The sequence below is a fragment of the Anas platyrhynchos genome, chromosome 5 (genome assembly GCF_047663525.1).
Source record: "Anas platyrhynchos isolate ZD024472 breed Pekin duck chromosome 5, IASCAAS_PekinDuck_T2T, whole genome shotgun sequence".
Classification (NCBI taxonomy): Eukaryota; Metazoa; Chordata; class Aves; order Anseriformes; family Anatidae; genus Anas; species Anas platyrhynchos.
In genome coordinates, this window is record NC_092591.1 from 17,086,436 (window position 1) to 17,103,970 (window position 17,535).

Below are 17,535 nucleotides of genomic sequence, written 5' to 3' on the forward strand. Positions count from 1 at the left end.
TGCTATGTATTCTAAGAGGGGGAGATACATCTCTAAACGTGTATACTCTGAAAACACTTCAAAAAATCAGTTGAATTTTGAGACTGTTGAGTCTCACTTTTTATTTCTGGAGTTTTCCTTCCAACTAAATTCTAAAGATTCTTAATTTCAGAACCATTTTAGTTGCTTAGAAAGATTCTTCTTTGCTGCTTGCCTTCTTACTGTTGAACAACTGCCCAGAATGTGTCGCTGGAATGTAAAGTTAACTTGCTTCTCTTAGGCTTTTTCTTCTTTTTTGGGGAGTGGCATTGGAATTGATTTTTTATTTTTCCCTTGTGTTAGGATATACTACTCATTAACCTCATTATAGAACACATGATTTGTGACACGGATCCAGAACTTGGAGGGGCAGTGCTACTCATGGGTTTGCTTCGTACCTTAGTTGATCCAGAAAATATGCTTGCCACTGCCAATGTAAGTAAATACCTTCAAGTACAGTTACAGTTGGGCTTTTACAGTATTTGGTGATATGTTACATGCATAATATATGTTTTTTTAATTCTCTAGAAAACAGAAAAGACAGAGTTCTTGGGTTTCTTCTACAAACACTGTATGCATGTTCTGACAGCCCCTTTATTGGCCAATACTACAGAGGACAAGCCTAGCAAAGGTAACGCTGCTCTGGATGTTAAGACACAGCAAGGGCTGTTGAATTTAGACAGGCTGTTGATGTTTTGAACAGAGTAACTGTCAGAGGATATTTTTTGTCTTCTAAGATAACCTGAGATTATGATATATAATTCAAAGTAAAATACTGAATTATGAATTAGTCGTTTGAATAATTTATAAATATAAAATTGAGCACAGAGATCGATTTAAGAAGTGAACAGCACTTGCTGCAGCTTTAACTTCAGCAAAATATTTAAACATTTGTATCATCTTGAATAACTCATGGGGCTGTTCTGTGACAAAGACTTGAAAACATGTACGTGATTTTAGGGTCAGGTATTACTAGAGAGGATCCAGAAGCACCCCTGAGAAAGGTCTGGGTCCAAAATACTTTGCTGAATTTAAGGGTGTTGTTTCTAGATCAGACTAGGACAGCAAAGCTCAGTAATCAAGTAACTGTACTTTCTTGCTACTAGCAGCAATACTGTTTATTGATATTAAAGCACATCCAAAATGGATGTAAAAGGTGGTACATACATTAAAAAGACATGTGCTGTAAACTTCTTAATTAACTGTATAGATTTCCAAAGACTTAGTTAAATTAATCTAGATTTCCAAAGACTTAGTTAAATTGATCTGATGTATCTCAACTTGCTTCAAGATGGTTTTGAAGTGAGATTTAAAATAATAAATCTCTATTTAAAAATAATTGTATTCTTTAGTGGTCAACAATCTGGCAGTATCCTTAACAAGGTAGTACCGCCTTCTAAAAAAGATCAAATCTAATGTGTTTAATTTATTGTTTCTGTCTACTTAAAAGCAGAATTTGAGCTACTTTTTTCCATATAATGATATGACTTTGTCCTAGAAGTATTAAAAGAGGCTGAGATATTTCTCTTCAATGCTCCTTTTGTTAAAAGTGTAATGGTGTAAAAGTGAAATGGATTTTTGATGGTATGTCTGTAGGTGTGGGAGCATCGTAATGAGATTTGGTCAAATAAAGCTGACCTAGCCTTGTGTTAGTGTAAAGTTCTGTACTCTGAATCTTTAGACACTGATGTAAGATAGACAAAATGTAATTGTTTCTGTATTTGAGTGGGTTTCCTGATATAGGTGTACAAATATAAAATATCCAATCTGTAATAGGTTTGTTCAATTTCTGTTTTAAAGAGTAAACATGTTCTATGTTGTATTCCCTAAACTATCTGTGGGAAAATAGAAGAACTTGTAAATGTTTACCAGACTGCAGTTGGATATTTGAAGTTAGATTCTGAAAGCAATATCCTGGATATGTTTAACTGGATTCGTTTTGGTTTTATTATAGATGATTTTCAGACAGCACAGCTCTTGGCATTAATACTGGAATTGCTAACTTTCTGCGTAGAACACCATACTTACCACATAAAGAACTACATTATTAACAAAGACATCCTGCGAAGGGTACTTGTTCTCATGGCCTCAAAGCACGCTTTCTTGGCATTGTGTAAGTTAGAACACTAAAGAATAAAGTAATATTTTGTGAATGTGAATTGTTGCATATCTTCATTCTGCTGGAAGAAAACTTCACGGATGAGACATTTTGTGGCTGAATACAGAAATTCTACTGTTATGCTCTGTGTTTCTCATACAGATTTATAGAAGTCAGAATGAGTAAATAAGTTTGCATTTATGAATGTCTTTTCTACAAAGCACAAGGATTTTTCTTAACTTTAATATGGCGATGAACTGAAAATATTATTGAATATCCTAAGAGAACCATTGTAAGTTTTGATGTTTTTTGAGTAGAAATCATAAGAGGTATTTAATTAAAAATATCATAAGAGGTATTTAATTAAAGATACAGTTAGGTGACTGCTTTAAACAGTATTTTTGTTCAGCATGTTGCGCTTCAAACACTAGTAGTTTCCTGACTGTGTTCAGCACAGTAAAAGCAAAGGAGTGTGGCTTAATTCTGGAGATCAGAAAGAGATTTTTCCAAGATTCAGCTGTGCATGTGCAAAAACAAGTCTTAAGTTGACTGAGAGTACTCTACAGCAAGAAGTACTTTTTCATTTTGTAACTGAATTACCTGAGCATTTGGATTTGGAATCCTTCTGTAATCATGTTTCACATCCACCTGGTTGCTAACAGAACGTACTGCCTTCTAGAAAGATTATAGTCTTGCTTGTATTTATGCATGGGTATTTACATACTCGTGTGTGCTTTAGGATTTCAGAAAGAGCTTTAAACTGGATGTAAATTAAATCTTTGGTTTACTGTGTGTATGAAGATATTGTTTACAAATTTTAAAATGAGATACTTTGTATCCTAATCAAACAGGACTTACTTAAATGCAATCAGATTTATATTTGAGTAATAGCAATGATAAGCAAATTTACCAAGTCCACTTGAGAAAATATTTCACCTTTACCATAAGTCATTTCAAAAATAAAAACTACACCTTCATGTTAATGGTAATATAGTTAAATAGTAGTATATCATTTCTTCAGTGAACAAAGGGGGTTTGATATGCAGAATCACAGTGGAGGATTTCTTTATAATAAAATTGTCAAGTAATGTTCAGCAGTATGGTCAAGACTGTTGTAAAGCAGAGAATATCTGAATGTAAAACATGGTCCTAATAATGTAGTGCTATAAAAGTACTGAGATTGCAAATTTCCCTGATACTGAGTAATTTATTTTTTCATTAAATTTATTAATGTTAAAAGCATAGCTTTTAATAACATCTCTGTTTCAGGTGCCCTTCGTTTCAAGAGAAAGATAATTGGACTAAAGGATGAATTCTACAACCGTTACATAATGAAAAGTTTTTTGTTTGAACCTGTGGTCAAAGCATTTCTAAATAATGGTTCCCGTTATAATTTGATGAACTCTGCCATAATAGAGATGTTTGAGTTTATCAGAGTGGTAAGTGCTGTTATGCTGAAGATAATTAACGTATTGCTTCATCTTGTGGTTCAAGTAAACTCTTTCTGTTTGTGCCCTGAATTATGCTCTCATGACCATCTGACGCTGTATTTAAATGAACTTTCTTCTGTATTTTCGGTGTTACATATTTGTTCTTTCTTATGTTAAGCCGTACCATGACTTCAGAATTAAATTCACTTAATACTCAGTGTGTGTAACAGCAGCCCTGCTCAGGTTTCAGCATGCCGATTGGATGGGCGTGTTAAGATAGGAATGTCATTTGAAACTACTACTATGAAAACATCAAATACAGTTTTGATCTGTAATGTTGATTCTAAAGAATTTGGAAACATCAGAAAGAGATAGGTCTTTTTTGATTTTTATTAATGGGGTGCTACAAAGTCCTTTCCATGGGAAGTCTCTTAAAATATTCAGGCTAATTTGGCTGTCTGCACAGTACTCTTTCCTTACTGTTGTCTTTATCCAGATTCTGACAAGATGCTGTATAAACTGTAAATGTGATAAGGGAGGGGCAAGCAAGTGCACACAGTCATGATGGAGTAAATGGGTGGGGGAAAAATGAGGCTTTGTCACCTCTTGACATCTTCAGTGCTGATGTCCTCTTTCCTCTGCATTTAAAAACCATTAAAATGGTTTTGAAGCTATGAAAAAGGTTGGTCTGTTTACCTAGTCCTGAATTTGGTGCTGTGGTCTTTCAGTACTCTTCGGGATTGCATGCTAATTCTGTAGTTCATTCTATGGGAAAATAAGTCATCTTTTATTTTCTTATCCTTATCACATAGATACCCAGGTTGCATTTCCAGAGTACTCCTGGCTATCTGTAAATCACTGTGGTCAATTTTATTTCCTCCGGGTTTATTTTTAAAGAGATCAAATTAAAAATACGTATATATTACTTTTATTATTACTGATAGATTACCATTCAAAAGAGTTGACCTTTGAGCATGCAACCAAAAAAGAAAATAATCAGTGCATTTAAGAATTATGTTGATTTGTTTGTTCTTAGTAAATGGTAATTCAGGTGTTTATTCTGCAGTATTTTCCAGTGGCTGTGCAGCGGTACAAAAGCCACACCACACACAAGAGCAGTTTTCCTGCACCAGTATGCAGACCAGTATGCTAGGTTTAGCTCTTTAGGAGTGGATCTGGGCAGCCATAACAATCAATTGAAAGAGCACAAAAGCACGTTGGCAGGTTTCTATAAAGGACCTTGACAGGCATTGTGTGCCCACAAAGAAAAAAATTATTAGTTTCTGATAAAAAATATCTTCCTTGCTCTCATCCTAAACAAATGCATTGAATAATTATTTTTCCATAATTAATTCATTTGCAGCAAAGAAACAGTGTGAATGCAAATCTCTATCTTGTGAACATATATATATTTTTTTTACTTTACTGGTTACAACAGGTAACAGTTAATCTGTCAATATACAAATATTTATAAGTTGCAGTGGAACATAGTTTGCAGAATTGGTTCTGATACCATTTTCTATCGGGGTTTTAGATTCTATTCATATGTTTTGAAGCATGTATTCCTAGAAAGTTGCTACTATTATACCTGTTTCTCTAATCATTTGAATCTCTAGATTTTTAACTACACCTGTAGTGTAGTTTTTTGCATATGCTTATTTTTGCTTAAGCTAATTACTATGTTTTCAGTGGAATGTTTTAAAAATAATGTCTCAGTTACTTCTTATATTGTATTAAGAAGTAAATTCACTTGAACAAAAAGAAGTCACTTTATGGTTTTTCCTTCCTACAGGAAGATATAAAATCATTAACAGCTCATGTCATTGAAAATTACTGGAAAGCACTGGAAGATGTAGATTATGTGCAGACATTCAAAGGACTGAAACTACGATTTGAGCAACAAAGGGAAAGACAAGATAATCCAAAACTTGACAGGTAACAGGCACTCAAATCTCTTACTATTTCTGGAGGCGGGATACTGGTGGATTTTTGTGTGATAGCAGGAAATGTAAATGATTTATACTCTTGATTACATCTCAAGTATCGTTGAATTTAATTGATCAGTAGTGTGATTTCCTGATGTATTGCTTCAAACTGGTGATCAGCTTTCAGCTAACGTATTCACTTAAGTGTTGTTGTTCCCCCATTCCCTTCCTGGACCCCAGTAATAGTGCTGAGTTTTTGTATCCTAAACTTATGCGTACTGTTGTAATGAAGGTGGAAGCCTTACCAGTATCTGTAGTTCATTTGCTTAAATAACAGGTTCCCTTTATTTGATTTGGAACATCGTTCTGTCAAGAACTATCATTGTGCAGATTTTTTTTTTTTTTTTTTAAATTCATGTCAGATTTCTTATTTTAGTTAGTTATGGGAATAGATACTTACATAAGTGCTACCAAAATGACTGAGAAATGAAATATGCAAAGAAATATTTAGAGGATAATTTTTGTCACTGTTAGAGTTGCAGACGAGGTAAAAAACAATTTGATACCACACTTGAATCATTCCTTCTGTTTGCCAGAGCAAAACTTCACTTCCCTAGTACACAGTTACCCTAAGGTTAAAGGAGTAGTGTTTGTAAAAATACAAAGTTTAGGACTTTATACTCAATTTATGTTTTGCAAATGGTGTTACTTATGTGTACAGTTCCATTCAAACAAAATGGACCACATGTGAGCAGGTGAGTTACTGTTCAGAACTGTTAGCAAGATCTGTTCTTATTTTGTTGTCATGAATTAGTTTGAAGACATGTTAAAATTATACCTGATAAGTCATACTAGGATGTCTTGAAATTTCAGACTTAAGTTGTTTGATTTCATACCATCATGCTTCTTCAAATTAGAAGGTATGATTGTAGATTTTGTTTTAAAATGTTGAAGATCTTTCAAGAGTGTGTGCAGGATCTGCAGGTTTGCATAGTATTGTTTTTTTTTACAGGTGACATAATTATTCTCAGTTTGGTTAGCTAAGCTTATCACTCAAGCAGCTGTGAAATTCAAACCCCAGGATTCTTAATTTAATACATGTGTTGGAAAGAACCCCCAGTCACTTCCTTCAGTAATTTCAGTCTGCTATAAGAAGTAAAACATTAGAGTCTTTACTTGGTTTACATTGAACTAAGTGATCATGTGTTATTGTGCCACATTAGCTTATCCAGCAGAAAACTACAGCTTCGAGAAGGTTGTACCTCAACCAGGCCCAGTTTTTCTCATCTTCCTACATCTTATAAAGCAGCTGTACAAGCCCTGTCACAGTTCATGTCCTAAGTGAAATAAACAGAAATAGTAAAAATGCAAAAATAACAACAATCTGCGTACACATTTTAACAATGGAATAGTTCACCCAGGGAGGCCAAAATTTGTGTTGATGTGGGCCACAGAAGTATCAGAAAACTGCCACTTAAGTAACAGTTTTCCACTGGGAGTAGAACTTTAATTTAAATGCAATTTTAAATGATGATGCACTGTTCATATAGAAACCAGATGATAGTGTTGGCAAAAGAATTATGCAAAAATAGATTTAGTTCTAAAAACACATTTAGCATTCTGCTGCTTCTGTAAGGTAAAAGGAAGGTGGGGTGAAGATAGACAAAAGCTAATAATAAATCAATTAAACAGGGAAGGAAAGATAACACTTTGTATCCAAGCCCCTTAAGAATAAAAAATACTGATACTGACCAAAACTTGTGGATGTGAAAGAGATGTGAAAGGAAGAGATAACTGTCCTTTTAACATACCTATTTTTTAAACACATTGGACCCCAAATACTGATGGAATATTATTAGAAAAAAGTCTGTTGTTTCTAAACTTTTCTTTACAACTTTTTATTTATGAGTGTAAACTATTATACCAAGCCTGAACACAACAATTAAGTGACGTTTATTAAAGTAACATGTAACAGAGCTTCTAGTAATCTGCAGAATTTTGTACAGATACCGTTTGAACATGCTATTAGCAGAGCTATGTTATTTGATGCTTCAGAAGGAAAAGTTTTTAATGTTACTTGCACTGAAAATCCAAAGAAAGAGGCACATGTAAGAATGATTTGCTGTATTAAAGATGCTGTTATTTTTATTGTTCTACAGTATTTATATCTGTAAGCTGTCAAGTAGAAGTTTTGTTAATCATATGAGTCGGTTTTTTTAATCAAAAGTTTTGAAACTTACTGTTCGGCAGCATGCGCTCCATTTTGAGGAACCACAGATACAGAAGGGATGCAAGAACCCTGGAAGATGAGGAGGAAATGTGGTTTAATACTGATGAGGACGATATGGAAGATGGAGAGGCAGTGGTGCCCCCTTCTGACAAAACTAAGAATGATGAAGATATTATGGACCCTATAAGTAAATTCATGGAGAGGAAAAAATGTAAGTGATGAGAAGAATAAGGCCATATAGCCATAACTGGCCATACAGCCATAACTGCTGTCCTTTAGTTCTACTGCAACAAAGGATTTTTACATATTTATACTCAAGTTCATAGATTTTGACATTCTGACTCTGAGCAAGGTGAACAAGTTCTGTTGTTTGTAAAAGCACAGTGATGCAGAAGTGTTTATTTCATAAATATTTTAAATGTTGATCTTAGTTGATTGTCAGGTTTTCCTTTGTCTTATTTCAGGTTTATGATTTAACATTTTCTATATAAACATTCAGGTGATGTCATCGGTAGAATAAGAGTGGCCAGTGACAACAGCTGTTAGGTGTGGTATAGAGTATGAAAAAAAAAATCTCTTATCACTCTCTTTAGCAAGTTGTGCATAAAGTATTAAGCATTTTCCCATACAGCAAAATGGTTTGTCATTAAATGTTTCGTTCAGTAATGTTGCATTGGTTTTGGTTTTTATTTTTTCTCTGCAGTAAAAGAGAGTGAAGAGAAGGAAGTTCTTCTGAAAACTAACCTTTCAGGTCGTCAGAGCCCAAGTTTCAAGCTTTCCTTTTCCAGTGGGACGAAATCCAACCTTACCAGTCAGTCATCTGCAAGTAACCTGCCTGGATCTCCAGGTTCACCTGGATCTCCAGGGTCACCTGGGTCTCCAGGATCAGTTTCTAAAAGCACATCTCAGATGGCAGCTATTACAACTAAGGTAATTTCGAACAGACGTAGGTTGACTTCATTGTTACAGCCTAGGTATTTACTTTAGCGTGCCTCTTTAGTTTGTGTGAATTCTGACATACTAAGCAGTAATTGACTGTACAGTTTGTGCTTACTTTTTCTCTGATGTTTAGCATTTTTCAGGTCCGACATGTATACAAAAAGAAAAAACATAAGTTCTTCTTATGCCCAAACTCTCACCAGAGAGTTTTTATATCATCTCGCTCAGTCAGTGTAATTCCTTAAATCTGAAATGGAGTCTTTACATATGGAGCATATTGCATACAGTATTAGCTTCCAATTTTCAACTGGTGGTGCTACAAAAAATGTTCAAGTTACACTGAACATGCAGTGCACTGAAAAAGTGTTAATGGATTCAGGCATAAGTTCATTTTTCAGTTACATGCTGTTTTTTCAGTGTAACATACTGTTTTTATAAGCAACCATTGTTTGTAAAATCACAGCATTTACAAACTTGAATCTACGTTGTTGGAATTGTTTTTTTCCAATAATTATTTTATAATCTTACTTTATAATAAATTCAGTGTTATGCTATGTGTGATGGTACAAAATGTGTAATTTTTTTATAGAATTTCATTTTGGTATACAGTTGACTGCAATTTTCTATTTTAGATGCCTGTCGTTAGATAACTGCATAAGTAGCGTGATCCTTGAGTAAAGTACCAGCAGCTGCCATTGTAGTCAAAGCCTGGTTAAGCTTCAGAAATTGCAGCATACTGCAGTTAGAGAAAGTTTTTGAAGATCATGACACTTCTTCATGGGTCTAGAGCTGCCTAATCCTAAAATTTGTGTTTATTTGCAATGCAAGGGAATTTTAAATATTACAAGATTATGCTCTCATTTTCAGTTGCCAAGCTGGGTAAATTATGTAACCTGTATACCTTATTCATTTAATTATATACAATAAATTACCTAAATTACTTAACATTTAGCTAGCTTTTTTGAAGACAGACTGTGCTTGTGGAAGTATCCTAATTGAAAATTCAAATTGAAGGATGCTCTGTATTTGTTTCTGAAGTGCTTCCAGATTGCATGTTGCTGCAGTCAGCTATGCTTGGTGAAAATAATTTGCATCTTTGCAGACTGAGCTGCAGTGTATACTTAGCTAAACTAAGTAAATTTGTGGATTTTCTTTCTATTTGGAAATATCTCTATCCCATTGGATAGGTCAAGCCCCATTTTGGATTTGTTCATTTAAATGTTTTTCAGACAATGTCATTTTCATTAATACAGAAGGGTTTCTTTTTGTTCTGTTTGATTTTATCCAAAACTTTATGAATCGTTATCCGTAATGGCAATATGCTGCGTAAACATCATTTTCCAATAGGAAGGTAAAGTATCACCATGCAAAATATTTTCTTAAAGTAATGATGTCTGTCCTTGTAGGGAGGCCTTGTTGGGCTTGTAGATTATCCTGATGATGATGAAGAGGATGATGAAGATGAAGATAAGGAGGAAACTTTACCTTTGTCAAAGAAAGCAAAGCTCGAGTCATCATAATGGCAACTGCTGAAGAACATTACAATTTGAGGGATGGATATTTTTTCCAAAAAACAAAACAAAACCCACAACAAAGCAGCAATCTTTTGTGAATTACTGTGTATGACACAGATCAACCTATACAAATGGATTTCTGCCAATCAAGTGCCAATTCAAAGGAGCAGAAGAAGAGGAAATACTTCGTTAAGGGGAAAGACTAATGCCTTTGAGCTCTCCAGCTTGGACCACATGTTGCCCTTTTCTCAGGGAAGGAAATGGAAAACAAAAATGAAAAAAAAAAAAAAGCCAACAGGGCAGGAGTTTTGTTAGTGGAACTCTGGATTGGCTGGTCAGTTGCTACAATCAGAATATGCTTTCTTGGACCATGTATGAGACTTCTGAAGAAAAGGCGGTTTTTGCCATAATTCTTCACTAGTTAAGAATGCCAGCAGTTTCTTTGTATAAAAGAGACCTGCCTTTGAAATCGTACATTCTGAACATTTTAGTCAAGCTACAACAGGTTTTAAAAACCTCTACGGGGGAGGGCTGAATATAAAGTTTCCTCTTTTTTTTTTTTTAATCTGTTCCCTTTGCCCTTTAAACTGCAGAATTTTTTTTGGAGGTGGGGGATTTGTTTGTCCCTTCTTGATTAAAGATTGAGTGGAATTCTAGATGTGGTCACTTTTGTGTCATAATTTTTTTTTGCCCCCCTGAGTGTATGCTTAGTTGTTGAGTATATATTTGGGACCATTAAAATTTTTTGATGTAATATAATCTCACTGTTGTGCTGGTACCTGTTTCACCCTGTGTAATTTTGTTCTGCATCACAATTCTTAATATGTTTAGGATTTTATGGAAGATGGTATAGTTTTTATTGGAAAAAATCTTAATCTTACCACAATGTGCATAAAAGCAATACTATTTTGTGACTAAATATTTTATATTAAATTTTACATCAGCAACTGTCTTGAGAAGAAATTCAGGGAAATAGGATGGAGTCAAAAATACAAACCTATAAATATGAAATGAGTATTCCAAAGAGACTGAAATTTCATAACTATAATGGTAGACTAACTCATCGAAATGCAAGATGGATGATTTAGGAATACCAATATATTGACTCATTTGACTTAAAAAAATAAAAAAGGAGTAATTGAAGCTGAAGGAAAATGGCATTAGTGGTATTTTTTAAAAACCTCTGATTCCCTTTGGAATACCAATTTTAGTGAATCAAAGATGGTTGCAGAATAAATGCTTTACAAGAATACCATCTTTTGAAAGTTATTCTAATACTCGATTGAAAAACAGCAATTAAACTTTGGGTCTAACTCGATGACTACATTCTTTCCCCTTTTTCCAAACCTGAATAATATTAGTTATTAATTGAATCTAAGTGTTTGTGCTTCCTTACTGCTTTTACAGATGGCTTTGATTGGATGGCAGCGCTTCTTGTAAGTAGGAGTTTATTGAGTTCCCTTCCTTGCAAGAGAACCCTTCTTATACATATTTTCAGGAGTTGATTTCCTTTTCAGCAATCAAAGCACCAGTGCTGCAACCGTCAGGATGTTACAGATGTTAATGTATCATGTACAAAGAGAAATAAGAGAAATTAAAATCCAAGGCTGTATAATAGGTGACCACACACACATGTACGTTAGCAATCTGGTTTTGAAAGTTGGGTATTGCGTGGTGGATTCTATGCTAACTACAAGTGTCAAAGCTTTTGCACTTGAACTTTTATTAATACTTGTTAGTAATTTCAAATTTGAGTGGAAGTACACAGCAGGAGAAAATAATTAGCCATCTTTTCCTCAAAAAGTTCATTTGAAATCACCTTCCAAAGTCAAGTTTTGCAGTGTGTTGCAGGAACATCTGTGACGGGGCAGCACTCAGCAAAGTTACAGAGTGCAAGAGTTGAGCAGCTGGTCACTAAAAGACTAGCCACAATCTTCTGTGGCAGTATAAGGGTACCCCGCTGTCTCAAAGGCCTGTCTGAAACATGATTTCTGCAACTTTGGTATCATAGAAGACACTTTAGCAAGGAAATCTGGAATTTTGCAGGTTTTCTTGACTAGCCTGCATTTAAATCCTTCCCAATCTGTCAGGCTTTACTTACCATAAAGCCCTAGTTTTTTTTCTTTATTAGTCACCAATATGTTTTCCAGGTTATACCCCAGAAAGTTATTCTTCTGAGTAGCAAATGATAGAAGGAGCTTTTTTGTTGATTGTGTGTGTATGTATGTGTGTTCCATCAGCTGTTCAGTGCTTCATTTTGTGTTGTTTGATGCAGCAATCTTTCAAACTTTCAGGTACTTTCATAGTATTTACAGAGATCTTGGATTTTGGATTTCAATTGTTACATCTAACAGAAGAAATACTATCCTTAAATTACTGGTTATAGTCAAAAGAATAATGAATATTTTTGATCTTTATTTTTATGAAGCTTTAAAATACTGATGGCATACGTAGCTATGCATCTGTGAATACTAACTTGTAGTTGGAGAGTTAGTTGTCTTTCTAATTGCTGAGTCAGTGTTTGTGGCCTGACAGTACATGCCTACACTAGCACATATTCATGGAAGTTGGAAGTGGTCAGGGAGGAGGTGAGCTGGGGTCAGTAGTGGGTATCTCTTGCCCAGTGACTTTCACTTTAGTATTCATGAAAGTCTTGAAATACATTTCAGAAAACATAAATGGTGGGATTCAGAGAAGTAATGGGTATTAAAAAGTGGGTATGAGTTCGGTGATCAAAAATGAGGTTAAGAAACTGTTTTATTCTAGATATCTTTCTGGATTGATGTTTTTTTCTTAGTTTTAATACCATTTGTCTACATCCCAAGAGAGCTGTGTATATATATTGTACTAAACATGGCTCAGTAGTCAAATTTCAGAAACTTTAATTGGAGAATTGGCTGCTGAGAATGTGTTCGTATTGCTGCTGCAGCTCCATTAGGGATTTAGATTCCTTTCAGCCAAGCATATTACGTTGGTTGCCTTGCTAAATGATGTTTCCTAACATCTGTAGAGTGGCCCCAGGCATTCAGCCTTACCTTTATCAACCATCTTACAGCTGCAGAACCGTTCTGTGGCAGTGTTGTCTGTGCTAGAGTAGTACTGTGGGTCCACTGGCTTGAGGATATCGAGACCCACTCCAGGTAAGTTGCGGAAGCAGGAGGCCAGATGGATTACCACTTGGACTCATCCACAGCATAAATGTAAAACCGGGCAAGCATTCAAAACGGACAAGGAAGTGACTGGCAACTGAAGTTTTTCAAGATAAGTTGTTCACATGCATGCCCTGCACCTGCTCTTCCTGTTTTCTATTTCTGGAATCGAGAAGAAATCAAGGGTCATAGTTCAGTCCGGACAGGACACAAGGCACATGAACGTGCTTCAGGTACACCGAAACCTTTGAAGGATTTGTAAAGCCTTAGTTCAACTACAGTCAGAATGTAAAGTCTGCTATCGTACAAAGAAGACATAACTTGCTAGGTTTTAGGAGGTGGCTGACTATCTGGCAACTTCGTATCTTGGTTTTCATATTGCTCTACTTGCAGTCATATTAATTGGAGCATATATGTGTGTTTTTAAAAAATATAAATTTTAATATGTGTTTTTTTAAGTATAAATTGAAATCAATAAAACTGTTCAGAGCTGGAATGAAGCCCCATGAACTGATTAGAAAAAGGCAATTTTTAAAAAAAGGATGGAGGACATGCAGTCTTCAGTATGCCAAGAGTATTTGTGAACGATGTAAAACCAATATAACCCAGTGGGTAGTCTGAAAAGCACGCATGTCGAGTGATACTGGCAAAGGGCTGAAATGCCTCCTGATGTACAGTGATTTCAGAGCTATGCCAGTAGTCTCACTGCTCTACACCCCCAGAGGTGTAAGGTACCAGGCTGCCCCTGGATTTTTCTGAAGTGGTTCAATGCAAGCAACTCTGTGTGATTTGGGTTCAGACCTGGAAATTATTTGGCATTAGGGTGGAATTATGCTTGCAAACTCTGAATCTCTCTGTATACAGACTTGGGGTGATTTGGGCTGAATAACATTGATTTTGATACTCTGCTCGTAAGCAACTTTAAATGACTTGTGTAAAGGTACTGTGTCTGGGCTGTCCACATACAAGGGTTCAGAAGCATTCAGTGGTCGAGTTTATCTCTGCTGGTGGTGTTCTGGAAGTCTGCATACTGGAGTCCCAATGTTATGCTGATGAATTTTGAGATGAGTTTAGTCCTTTCTCTTGTGGTTCAGATGTATATTTTATTGGCTGAAATCTTGGAAATTTAAGTTTAATCTACAGTTACTAAGACTTATTTTAAACCTGCTGATGTTGAGTGGCCCTTTGACAGCAGTGTTGTTCAGGCGGGAGGCTGGTGCTGTTATCTTAGAAGGTTCACTGCAGCCTTCCCCCTCCTGGGACAGACACTCCGTCACTGTACTGATGCTGAGTGGTTAAGGATCCCTGAAGGAAGCTACGAGCAGGGCTGTGCAGTTCTTTAGTCTCTCCATTCAGCAGGATCTGATCAATGTTGGGTCTGAGGACATGGAGGTAATTGGAAGCAGCTCCTGAGGAACCACCCTGTGGAAGTCTGCAAACAACAGTGAACATCTGGGGGGGAAACTAAAAAACACTTCCAATCTGCTTCTAATCTACACATCTGAAAACTGTGTTATGTTAAATCACCTTATCTTGAAACAAGCTTGTTTCCTTCCTGTGGCTCCCTCCAGTCCCCAGAATTCTCCCCACACAAAAGGAGCTTCCTCTGCTGCTGCTGTCATCAGGGTTTTGCAGATTAGCCCAAAGAGCTGGAAGCTGTGGTTCTTATTAAAGAAATAACTGCTGGGTAAAACTAACAACAGAGCATAGCTCTGAATGTATCTGGGTATATTAGTGTGTATGTGTTTAGCCTCAAAATGGAAATAAACCTTCTACCCCTCTAAGGTGTAGACTGCCTGCACTTAGAAACAAGGAAGAGGTAAATGAGCAGAACTAAATATAGCAGCTGACAGTAGAGCAATACAAGTGTCTGTCTTTCTTTAGAAGTTGCTATATGTACATGATCTTTTTATAAAGAACTTTTCAAGTTTTCTTAGTGTTTATATAGCCTGCTATAACCTTAATCTAAAGATCCAGGCACTAGTTCACCTGTAGAGTGCGTGTTCCTTTGGAACCACGCATAGAGAAGCGTGTATTTTGTAAGACCAGCTGTGTTGTGGGATTTCTTTTTGTCATCCATCAGGTCCATACAGATGTTCTCCACTGCAAAGTGAGAATGACCACAGCCCTCACTATCAGTGTACCTGACCATCTGACTTTTTGGTCGGTTTGGTGAATAAAATGGCCTTTCTGTATTGGGGCATTCAAAAATCAGACCTCCTTCCTGGGAGTGAGCTGCTTGACTCTAGTGACCTAAGCTAGACTCAAGCCTCTAGGATCTGAACTCCACTCCTTTAATATGTTCACCTTTCCTGATTAAACAGTGTTTAATTCATGTTAACATTGTAGTAAGAAAGAGCTCCGTTTGCATGGCATCTTTCAATGCAAATTGTTCTGACAATGCTTCAGCTGGGGGAGATGTGACTTTGGCGACGTTGTACGTAACGTGGTATCTGAAGGAAACGGCTGGGATAGTAGTGGTTGTGTGGAGCTATGAGCAGTTCTTTGCAGCCTTTTGCCAATATAATGATATTTGATTGCAACCCCCCAAAAAAAATGCATTCCTGCCTCATAACCTGGCAACACGTGGTGCCTCATGGCTTTACAGGGAACTCACTTCAGCCCCTTGGCCCTGAGTGCAACCTGGGACAAGTTCTACCCAAGTCACCGCCCAGGTATCCTTTCTTTTGACACCTAATCACTGCATTGCTCTTCTGCTTTTTAAGACAGACTCAAGGAGGTCAAGATGGAGGGAGACCACTTGCATGGCAGAAGGGAGAAGCAAGGTACCGTTCCTTGGCTATCCAGCTGTGAGAGGTGAGTTATTTTGATGTCTGCAGCCATAGCTGCTTTTTCTATCCAAGAATTGGATGGACCTTTTCCTGACATTGCTGTGAGAATTAAGGATAGCAGAGCTTCATGGTTGCATGCTAGACCTGAGGACAGCAGGCTAACAACAGAATCTGTCAAAAGACCAGGGACCTTTGTATCGCCAGGCAATTGTAGTAGCCCCTATGCCATGTGCTGATGGTTTTGTGATTGACTGCAAGATCTCTTGGTTCTTTTCATCACAACACATCACAACAATGGCAGAAATTCTACAAAAAGAAATTTTTTGATCATATCATCCCTAATGAAATCAGAATGTCACAGGCATCAGTAGATTCTAACAAAACACATTCGTCTTTCAAATTATATTCACAGCAAAGCAATGCTACTCAAACTCAGCCTCACTATAGATTACATCATGCTAGAGAAAAATAAATGAAATACATGCCTAAATATATGGCAGCTCTTCAAGGGATCCATTACTTCAGGAATGAGGGCTGTCTGCTTAGAACACTGCGAGTGCAGTGACAAATTTCCAAGAATTGTGGAAAACTAACTCCTTTTTTTTTTATGAAAAAGATTGGCAAGCTACTAGCGATGAATAAAAACTAGCCAAAGAAAGCCAGATGGTTGCCACAGCGCCTTTGGAAACTTCTTGTAGAGCTCTGAAATCACAGCCACAGATGGTTGTGATGGCAGGAAGAAAATCCAGCTTTTGAAATCCAGAATAGATTGTGCTTCTAGGCTTCCACTACTGCAGCAATAATTGTGGCTCTTTTAGGGTGCTGCTGAGATCATGTGTCTGGCAGCTTGTAGTATCCTACAGTCCTTTGTAAAATATTAGCAAAGAATGGGTAGATCAGATGTGGAACAGGTTGAAGTCGCCTTCTGTGTTTCACAGAATGGCTGAGGCTGCAGGAGCATCCTGGAGGTTTTCTGTTCCACCCCCCCTGCTCAAGCAGGGCCTACTAGAGCAGGTTTCAGCACGTTAAGTCAGTGCACATGATACATAAAGCATTGATCACCTATTTGTAAATTTTTATATATTCTTGTAAAATGGCTATCTATAGCCTGTTCTTCACGGTTATTGTTGGAAAACCACATTTTCATGCCTTCTCTCACAATACCTCAAAATTGGAGGTTTTTATTTCCTTAGTTCCTGCAGTTCTTAAAATTCTTCGCATGTCTGACTCTCACACAAAGTGAATTCAGGGTGCTGTCTGAGCCAGTAGCACAGCCACAAATTTCCTCATTCCTGATATTGTTCCCTGTCCCAAGAAACAGCTCTCCTCTTGGTAGGTATCTGAGATGGTGCTCCCAGCCTACTGTCAGCTACCTCAGCACCTAGGCTTTGTTAGCTTCTCCTCCTTATTCTTTGTACATGAATTTACTTTTCTTCAGCT

At 36.5% G+C, this 17,535-nt stretch overlaps 1 protein-coding gene across 1 annotated transcript in view; it reads left to right on the plus strand.

Annotated features, from left to right (window-relative positions):
• PPP4R3A (protein phosphatase 4 regulatory subunit 3A) overlaps positions 1-10,913 on the plus strand; it is a 42,365-nt gene extending 31,452 nt beyond the window's left edge. Inside the window, exons 8-15 of the mRNA XM_005021435.5 lie at positions 322-453; positions 547-649; positions 1,973-2,131; positions 3,386-3,555; positions 5,339-5,481; positions 7,722-7,912; positions 8,405-8,631; positions 10,047-10,913. Coding sequence (XP_005021492.1) covers positions 322-453; positions 547-649; positions 1,973-2,131; positions 3,386-3,555; positions 5,339-5,481; positions 7,722-7,912; positions 8,405-8,631; positions 10,047-10,160 — 1,239 coding nt within the window. The 3' untranslated portion in view covers positions 10,161-10,913. The remainder of the gene's footprint in view (positions 1-321; positions 454-546; positions 650-1,972; positions 2,132-3,385; positions 3,556-5,338; positions 5,482-7,721; positions 7,913-8,404; positions 8,632-10,046) is intronic.
• The last annotated feature ends 6,622 nt before the right edge of the window (positions 10,914-17,535 follow it).